Source organism: Amborella trichopoda, chromosome 2, assembly GCF_054954075.1.
Source record: "Amborella trichopoda isolate Santa Cruz 75 chromosome 2, AtrichopodaSantaCruz75HAP2 v2.0, whole genome shotgun sequence".
In the NCBI taxonomy this organism is placed as follows: Eukaryota; Viridiplantae; Streptophyta; class Magnoliopsida; order Amborellales; family Amborellaceae; genus Amborella; species Amborella trichopoda.
In genome coordinates, this window is record NC_142337.1 from 261,276 (window position 1) to 271,497 (window position 10,222).

A 10,222-nucleotide genomic window follows, 5' to 3' on the forward strand; every position below is an offset into this window, starting at 1 on the left:
TAATTTTTCAATGTCGGTAAAAAAAAAACATGGAAATAAATTGTAAGGTCTCAATATCAGTAAAAAAAACATGGCCGAATTTTTTGATCTTCAAAAACTATGCGGTCTTATTTATTTATTTTTCTCAAATCTAATGGATCTATAATAGATATAGATAGATTAGGCAGATTCTAATGTATGCTCAAATTGGACCAAAACGCACACCCGAAACCCCAAAATCAAAGTACATGAAGAAAACAAGCAGATTTCTACCCCTTTTAAATTGATAACTTTACCATACTCTGGGTGAGTACTACCCCTTCTAAATTTTTAACTTTACCATACTCTGGGTGAGTGCTATAGCAAATTACCTGAGCATTGTCAAACTCCAGGCAGTCACCCCTATTTCATCAGAGTGTGCCCCAACAACTCTCTATAATTCTCACCTAAGTACCATTCGTATGCACTACATATACAGTGTTTTGCTCTCAACTGGCTTGCTGAGTTGGAATTACTCACCTGCGCCCAAATAGACTCGGGTGAGTTTTTGAACACTGCTTTCATCAAAGCACCCTCTTTTGGGGTTTGGATAAATTTGTCCCCATCCTGCTCACAACAACCCACAAATGGGTCAATCGGTTTGTCGTGGCATCTAGACAAGCCCTTATTAAGTCACCATGAGAACATTTTCGAATTATACAGAATTCAGTTCAAGTAGTAGACCTCCATCTGAGATGGCACTACATTTAATTTTGGCAACACCATTTCTTTTTGGCCGAAGTGCTAATGAATTTGACGCCATTCCAAGATATCTGATCACATAAGCGGTTAGTGGCACAAATCTCAAAAAATCCACATGCATTTTACGGCATTTACCATTCACCAGCATCCATAGCCAAGCTACAGTCAAAATCCATAAATCCATCTTTCAAGAGACTCCCCCTTCCATCTTCCAGGGCCTCCTTGCCAACTTATATAATCATATAGAGGAGTTTCAAATGTTAAAGAATTAAGACAAGAGACGAGAGGAAAAAAGAGAGAATGTCTGTACTGCTTGCACAATAAGCCTCTTGGCTTTAAGCCACCATTAACATCCTCTAAGGTTGGTTACCAGGAGGAAAAAAAAATCATATAGAAACTAGAGACAAAACAAAGAAGCTAAGTGATTCCTAACTAACAACCTCTATTAAGCAAGAACAACCGATCACAAATAAACAAAACAAAAAAGCAAGCAGAAGAGCTCTCTCTTTCTCGCAAGTCAAACCCCACTTTTACATGCCGCAGAGCTTCTCAACAGCAGCAACAATCTGTGGGGGCTGGACAACAGTCCAGTCCTCAAGCGTCCCTGCATACGGGGTCGGGACGTCCTGAGAGGAGAGGCATTCGATGGGGGTATCAAGGTAGTCCCAGAAGTTCTCCATGATGGCAGCCCTTAGGCTCGCCCCAATCCCCCCAGTTCGCATGCACTCCTCTACGATCAGCACTCGATGGGTCTTCTTCACAGAGTTGCCGATGGTGTAAAGGTCGAAAGGCTTCAACGACCTGATGTCGATCACCTCAGGATCATAGCCCTTGTTGACCAGGGTCTTGGCTGCCTGCATCACATGGTAGCGCATGCGAGAGTAGGTCAGGATGGTAATGTGCTCCCCTGGCCTCACCATCTCTGCCTCCTCCAAGCAGCATATGTACTCCTCGTCCGGGATCCTCTCCTTAAGGTTGTAGAGGAGCACGTGCTCGAAGAGGATGACAGGGTTCTCACTCCTGATGGCTGCCTTCATGAGACCCTTGGCATTGTAAGATGTGGAGCATGCAACCATCTGGAGCCCCGGGACAGACTGGAAGTAGGACTCAAGGCGCTGGGAGTGCTCGGCCCCAAGCTGTCGGCCAACACCACCGGGTCCCCGGATGACGATAGGGATGGTGAACTGGCCGCCGGAGGTGTAGTGGAGCATCCCGCAGTTGTTGGATATTTGATTGAAGGCAAGCAGGAGAAAGCCCATATTCATGCCCTCAACAATGGGGCGAAGACCTGTCATGGCAGCTCCAATGCCCATGCCTGTGAAGGAGTTCTCGGCAATGGGGGTGTCAAGCACACGGAGATCGCCAAACTTGTTGGCAAGGCCCTTGGTGACCTTGTAGGAGCCCCCGTAGTGGCCCACATCCTCCCCCATCACACACACCAGAGGATCCCTGTCCATCTCTTCCTCCAGCCCTTCTCTTAGGGCCTCAAATAAGAGGAGCTCATGCCTGCAGATGAATGCAACTATGTCATTACAACGAATTTGAAAACAACGAACTATCGACAAAAAAACAAAGACGGTTATGATCAAGAGTTACTTTAGTGCTTCATATGATGAAACATGGCCCGATGCCCAAAGTTAAGCATGTGTCTGTTCATGCAAGCGTGTTTTTCCCATAAAAAATTAGGCTGTGTGCTATACATCCAATCACAAAAAGTTAATTTGGGTCATATAGATGAAATAAACATAACCCATTGATTTAACTAACTCGTACCCAACTTAATATAAGCATGCAACAGTGGAGCTATAAAAAGGGCAACGGTGCCATTAATGGTGGTAATGATAGAATGAATGTGTTAATCAAGCAGTTTTCACTAAATAGTGGTTGGCTGATCATGCACTTCAACCAACCATTAGTCATCATAAAGATTTAGAACACGTTCATTAAGGCAACCTTGGAGGGGGAGTGTTGAAGATCAAGATTATTTTGGTTGTCTTTACTGTGGGTTGTGTGGCATTCTTGTCCGTTTAATATACTTAAAGGCCAAAGCTATTCATAACGGCATTTCTGTAATTTGTAGATACTTATTATAAATAAAGATAAGAGAGGTGCATGGAAGGTCATCTAACCCTACGTGAGATTCCTTCCAGCTATTCTCTCTCCCACACCTCTCCAACTCGCTCTCTCTCTCTTACTTTTCTCTCTTCTCTCTCTCATCTTCCTCTCATCACTATGTTCTTTCTTTGTGGAACTATGCTTCTAACAAGACATCATCATATACTTCTAACAAGGTATCATCAGATCCTTAGATGTGAACTATTCACCTCTCTTTGTTCTTTATTTAAAACGACAAAAAAAAAAGAAGAAGAAGTGGAAACCCTAATTCTGGATGTGCTGATCTCACTGATGGGCACCTAGTTTCTTCTATTGTGTGCGCGAAACCAATATGGTTGTCTATGTTTGCTGTGAATACTCATGTTGCTGATATTTCCTCCCTTATATATAAAAAGTCCAGAGGACTAGTGACTGAAACAGTGTTTCAAGAAATACTAGGTGGCAGCCGCTAGTTGGGTACCCAAAACCTCAAGCGCCCGTGATGAAGAATTTCATATATGTCCCTTTAATTTTGTAATTTTTTGCATTTACATATATTCTAACTAACTTTGTCCATGCAACTATCTATACATGAATATTGAAACATCTTCAAAACTTCAAATCATAGTCTATACTGCCACATGAACACGATCACAACTAGACAAGATGAAATACAAAAGAGAACTATAAAACCAATAACCCAAATGTCCAATAAAAGAGAATGGAATACTCAAGAGACAAGACAAGATGAAATACAAAAGAAGAGAGGAGATCATTCTTTCGATTCACAAAGATCTCAAAATCAATAGATTTGGGGGCTTACATTCGAATTCTTTTTCACTTTGGGAGTTTAGAATACCCCCAATAGCCTTTTGATGAAAAGATCGTGAGTCGGAAATGACACAAAGTGCCTTAGGTGCCGTACGGACTGTTGTTTAAAACAATGGGCTCAAATATGTCCAAGTGTGTGACTGATGTTATATATAGCCTCTAGAGGTTTGTGTAAGAGTTCTAGTGGAGAGACATATATTCGTCTATATATAAATGATAAGTATATCTCCTTTGAACCCCATTGTTTCTGCTATCCTGCTTTGTAATCTGCTGTTTGTGTGGTTTTTTGGGTTTATAAGACTCAATTGGTTTATTTAGGGCTTCCAAGAATATTCAGCCTGCTATAATATTGTATATTCTCTTCTTTTTTTGTGAGCATCTTATGATTGGTGAAAGTAAGCCTGGAATTTCTAGCATCAATGATATGATTGGAGTTCAAGCTACTTCTGTGAAATTAAATGGGTCTAATTACCTCCTATGGGCTCAATTTATTAAGGTGTTTCTTGGTGCCAAGGGTAAGATGAAGTTCTTGACTGAAGATGGGCCAAAAGTGTCAGATGGTGGGAATAATGCTTAGGTAAAACTATCAGATCATGACATGGTTGTGGAATAGTACGGAACCCCATGCGAGTGATAATTTGATGTTTATTGATATTTCTAAAGAAGTTTAAGAGGTTATGCATGAGATCTACTCTTATGATAAGAATATCTCCCAAGTTTATCAACTTTATGATAATATTTTTTTTTTTACAGCAAGGTAAAAAGAATATTAGTGGGCATTACCATACACTTCAGGGCACGCGGGAAGAGTTGAACGCATATCAACCCCTATTAAATACCCCTATCAAATAATATGGAGCTATTGAAGAAGAAAAGAGAAGAACTTAGAGTTGCAAAATTCTTATCTGACCTCAATTCTGAGTACTTCAGTTCATTCGTGGACAGATGTTAGCTAGCAACGATTTCCCCTCTCTCAATAATGTATACTCTCATCTTCAATAGACTGTCATATCTACACCGTCCTCTGGAATTGGTGACTGATCTGCCTTAACCTCCTTCATGGGTAGAGGAGATGGTAGAGGTCGTAGTGGTAGCAATAGAGGACGGGGTCGTGATTCAAGGGGAGACGAACCAATCACATGGCTGATATATATTAGGATAAGTTTGGTAAGCTTGCTTGGGCTAAACAGGTAACTCACATTTCTAAGGGTGATGATATCGATCCAGTTGGCTCCAATAATCATCACCACGCTTTCAATTCTGCTACAGGCTTAGTTTTGCTCTCACTTGAGGAATACAATAACCTTATGAAAAATAGCCAACAGCCAACTACTTCTACACCCACGGCAAATACAGGTACTTCTGCATTCCTTGTGTCTCAGAGGCCATCTCCTTGGGTCATCGACTTAGGAGCCTCTGATCATATGATTGGTGAATCTTCTATGTTTTCTTCTCTTGATTAATTTGTTTCCACTTCATTTGGTACATTAGCTGATGGTTTCTTGATCAATTGTGTCATGGAAAGGCATCATTCATCCTACTGCTTCTCTTTCAATATCATTTGTTCTCTATGTACCAAAGTTCCTATTTACCTTATTGTCAGTTAGTAAATTAAAATCAATTTCATGTTCAATGACATTCCATCCTTCCTATTGTGCTTTTCAGGATCTAAAGACGCAGGATGACTTGTGGCAGCTGCGAATATTGCGGACTTTACTATCTGGATTGTGATCTTATTGGTGTTGCTCTTCACTCCAGTGTTTCGCCTCTTCAATGCCGTTGTCGGTGGGGTCATCCATCTATTAATAATTTGGAGTTGTTGGTTTCCATACTTCCATCGTTGGAGTCTGTGTCAATGTTAGAGTGTGAGCCTTGTGAGATAGATAAGCATCATAGGATATCTTTTCATCTGAGAGTCGATAAACATTCCTTTTTGTCATAATTTATTAGTTCTCCCCAATTGTTTCAACATAACCACATGTTTCTAATGTGTGGAACTGGGAGTGACTCCCAGTCTTACAATCAGGTTCACTTCAAACCATTCCAATTTTCAATTGCCCTTGTAGCACTTGCCAAGCTCCTCACTAACTGCCTTCTTTTTTTCCAGGTGCGATGAGGAACATTGAACATTTCTATCCAAATAATTACACCCGTCATTACTTTTCCATATCTATTATCAATTCAACGTTTTGCATAGATGATAGACCTGATCTCATCATGCTGATAACACCATTCCACTCATCATTTAAAAGCTTAATGACCAAACAATTTTCTTCAATAGTCAGTAAGGACAATTTCTTTCTCTAAAAGAAAGACATCTGATCAATGTCATGTGTTCCAGAACCTAATGCAATAGGAAATGCTGGTTCTTAATAGGAGAAGGTAAGAGAGGAAATATCAATAATGGCTTCAATGCCAGGAAAGGCTAAATCAAAAGACGTAAGAATCATACATAATAATGTCTTTCTCTAAAAGAAAGGCATCTGATCAATGTCATGTGTTCCAGAACCTAATGCAATAGGAAATGCTGGTTCTTAATAGGAGAAGGTAAGAGAGGAAAGATCAATAATGACTTCAAAGCCAGGAAAGGCTAAATCAAAAGGTATAAGAATCATACATAGTAAGCCATCTTGCAGCTTATATTTTTTGTATGTAAAACAAAACAAATTAGAAGTTCTGAACTGCCGAGTGGTTTCTCAATCATTGTGCATGGTAATGGTTTAGACATCATTGTTCTGCTTTCTAACAGCCTAATGTTCCCTTTTGCTTTTTACCTTTTTCCTTTTTAGTGCCAATCCCGCAACTTACCACACCAGCCATCAATAGAGAACAAAAAAACTACTTAATATCCAGTTATGCATACATATTGAAGTAAAAGAAGGATACTAACACTAATTCCTCTTTCCATTGCATTCGATAAATCTTGAAAACAGATTGCCTAGGAAAGTAACGAGCATACCATGGTTTATTATCCACAAATCCTCCACAATAAAAAAAAAAAAGTGTTTGTGTTAAATTTTTCATCAACAAGTCAAGCCACTACTATCTATCTTTGATCTATCTATCCTCAATCACCTATGAAACAGCTAAAACATGTTGGGGAAAATGGACTACAATAATGCATACATGAAGAGAATAGGGATACTGTTAGACATCCATCATATGAAAAGTGCACTCTAGGACACAGGCACATCGAATTTGATCATAAGTAGAATGCGCTTTTGATCATTAAGGAGCCACCAGTTGCCAAAAGATACTGAGGCCATAAGAAACACAAAGCACACAGGCACATCGAATTTGATCATAAGTAGCAGTTCCTAACATTTGCCAAAGGATGACAGCACCAGCTGGAATTTACATATGTTTTGCATTTTGAGGGTGTGAATCTTTGTTCAGTAACTAAAATTGGTCACCCACAAAAGGAAATGGACCCAGCTCCCAAATTGCGATGTCTACTGCTACCATAAACATGAAGGCTAGGCACACTCAAGACGATAATCGATAATCAAGAAAGCTTTTAAATAAAAATTGCATCAACACAATGGAAATGCTAAACTAAAAATGAAAAACACAATCATAACAACTGGAAAAGGAAAAAAGTCATTACCCAGGCTTCGCAGTTGCAGAGCTTGCAGAAGCCTCTGCTGTACTCTGAAAATCCACAAATAAGAGCAGTCAAAAAGCAATTCTGCATTCCTCGCATCAAAAGAACAATCCACATCAGAAATAAATAATACGGACAGTATAGATCCTAGAAGTGCTTCCGTGTGAGCATCAGAGCATATTCCTAACGTTAGTTGTTCTTCCAACAAAAAAAAAAGAATTTCTTCTGTTTTTGCAAATTAAAGTGTTTGAAACCAGGCAGAAAGGCGGTCATACCCCAGAAGAACCATGCGCTCACAAAAGATAGGACATGAAAATGACAGTCTAAACATGCAAAACACAGAGGCCAATTTGAGTTTAAAGGGTTTTACAATACAATAAAACAATCATTCATTGATGATCAAGACACAAAATAAAACACAAGCTCCCACCTAACGGAACTTCCTAATCCCATTCAATATCCATCATAGCAATCCATGAATTAGCATGGCTAGTTTTTTGGCTTGGCGAGGTTGCCACCGTTGAGTCCCAACTCCTAAGTTGCATACATTCATGCATGTCAATGGATCTGGAGAGCAACGAGAAATGCCGAAAAGACAACAAAAATCTACAATTGAGACAGTTATTGATCTAAAAATGAACTCCAGCAAAAATCTTTCCAAAGATCCTGTGGACACTTGTAGCCTCAAATTTTGTGTTTCTTAATTCAAGAATTCGAGAGCTGCAGGCGTTCTAACTAATAAATCAGGAATAATGCATATATGCAGATAAAATCTCCCTCCAGAAACGAAATTGTTTATTTGGAGTTTAATTCCAGAGATTAAAAATGATTAAGCACTTACTGCAACAGCAGTGGGAATCAAGTGAAGTCCACGATGCCCTGCTCCCTGATTTGAAAAAGAGACACCTCCATCAGATCTCAAGCCTACCACCGTAATCCTCCTCTGTGATTCTGGAAAGGCAAATTCAAATGCAAATTGAAATTCAAATCCATCAATAATAACACCCAGAGCATAACAAAGAGAGCGAGAGGCGATCCTTACGAGCTACATGGTGACGACGCCCAGCGACAACAGCAGGGAACTGAATACTCCGAGATGATGGAGAAGAGAAGAAGGTTTCGGGGAGTGTGGTCATTGTAGTTGCCAGGCCCTGAACCGTCGCCATTTATTTGAAAAAAAACTATGGAAGGTGGAAAGAAAGGGGGAATGCAAAGATGAAGAGAGGAAGGGGTTGAGGTCATATGAGGAGAGGGCAGCAACAATAATAAAGCGGTGGTTGAGGGCGGCGGAGATATTGAGGAAGGTGCTCTCTTTCTTCTCCACACAACTCTACGCTCTCCCTCTACTTTGCAGGCGCCTATTTAACTCAGGCACCGCCCCTCCCCTCCCCTCTCACTCAAACTTTGTTATCAACGCTCTCATTTTCTCTCTCTCATCGACCACTCGTGTCCTCTCCTCTTACACGAAAGATACAAGGGAGCCACCCGTCATCACCTTTTTTATATTCGAAAGAATCGGAAAGGCTATACTTGTACTTGAGGGAAAATGGTTTGATACTCGTCGAAACATTGCAATTCAAGCATTAAAAACTCTTTTTTTTTTTGTGTGGTCGTAAAAAAATATACACAATTTTAAAGTTTAAAAATAATATATACTGTACCAGATTATCTAGATTGTCCATTTCGTTTTTGACGTTTTAAATTGATTTTAGATGTATCATGTATATTTCTATTGTCAAAAGTGATTTTCAGATGAGGCCTAGGCCTTATGGAAACCTCATCCTTATTTGAGGGACAGTTTCCATGAGTGGTAATAAGTTTCCTATTCAAATTTTTTTTTTTTCGATTATTTTCTGAACCAGATTTTAAATAATATACACTCTCTAATCATAAATATATACAAATAAATAAATATAAAAAATTAAATAAATAATTTTATGAATAAAATATTTAGAGGATGCAAAATATAGAAATGCGTCGCCTAATGCGCAAAGCCTCTTCTTCAATTGATTAGGATTATACCTGAATACAAAGTGGTTGATTAATCACAAACCAAGAAAAACTTCGATATATGTAATATGTATGGAAGGAAAACATTAGTCCACCCATAGGTTATTTATGGAATATCCTACTTAAAATAAAAAAAAGTTGTTAGAAATATTTCTATTGGTCTTCTACTTGGGGCCCGGCTCCCTCCTCCCCTCATTTATTCTTGATGTAGGTGAAAAACCGACAACGAAATGCTCCTCCTACAATTAATTTGTTCGGAGAATTTCAATATAAAACTACTGCGTAATCTCAACAAAGTAGAAGCTCACGAGGAGGACGAGGCAATACTCATTCTGCCAAATTTGCGGATTAGGGGTGCAGTGAACCCGACCAGACTCACTATGAGAAAATCTGACCGTGGGTTGGATATGGATCCAAATTTTTTATCCGAAATAATATGGACCTCGACCTGAATAATAGGGATATATGTGGGTATTTATAAATATTATCAATATGTTTGTTTCTCAAGAATTTTCAGTTATTATGAAAAACAATAATGTCGTGCAATATTGTAAATGTTGTCAATAAGCATATGATGCAAAAAAAAGTAATTAAAAAATAAAATAAAACTTAAAGTCATAAGGTGGTAATAGACCCGACCAGACCTAAGACTTGACATGTAGACCCAACCTTGAGTCCGAGTAGGGGTCCAAATTTTGGACCCAAAAAGTTAGGTCTGGGTCCAAACCTAAACCATAATACTATACGGGTTTGGATTGGGGTATGGCAGAACCCGACCCAACCCGTTGCCACCCCTATGGCCGACACCTTCGAATGTGTGTGTGACCTATCCCTAAAATCCCATCTTCAATCAAACCTACAAGTAAATAGAAAAAGTTTATATAAGGTGTCAACCTTATACTATACAAGTAAGGTGTACCTAAAAAACTTACTAGAGACGGTTGTTCTTAAATTGGAAAACCC

At 39.3% G+C, this 10,222-nt stretch overlaps 1 protein-coding gene across 2 annotated transcripts; it reads right to left on the reverse strand.

The window, feature by feature from the left end:
• Positions 1 to 905: 905 nt before the first annotated feature.
• On the reverse strand, positions 906 to 8,598 carry LOC18427331 (pyruvate dehydrogenase E1 component subunit beta-3, chloroplastic). Of its 2 annotated transcripts, none has more exons than XM_006836384.4 (4): positions 8,292 to 8,598; positions 8,091 to 8,200; positions 7,253 to 7,296; positions 906 to 2,226 (listed from the first exon to the last, which is right to left on the reverse strand). In XM_006836384.4, the coding sequence occupies exons 1-4, from the start codon at positions 8,413 to 8,415 to the stop codon at positions 1,251 to 1,253; spliced, it is 1,254 nt and encodes a 417-aa protein (XP_006836447.2). In that variant the 5' UTR covers positions 8,416 to 8,598; the 3' UTR covers positions 906 to 1,250. The 2 variants fall into 2 exon arrangements, with proteins under 2 accessions (XP_006836447.2, XP_088712764.1); XM_088856638.1 differs by having other exon boundaries at positions 7,253 to 7,333.
• Between the last annotated feature and the right edge of the window lie 1,624 nt (positions 8,599 to 10,222).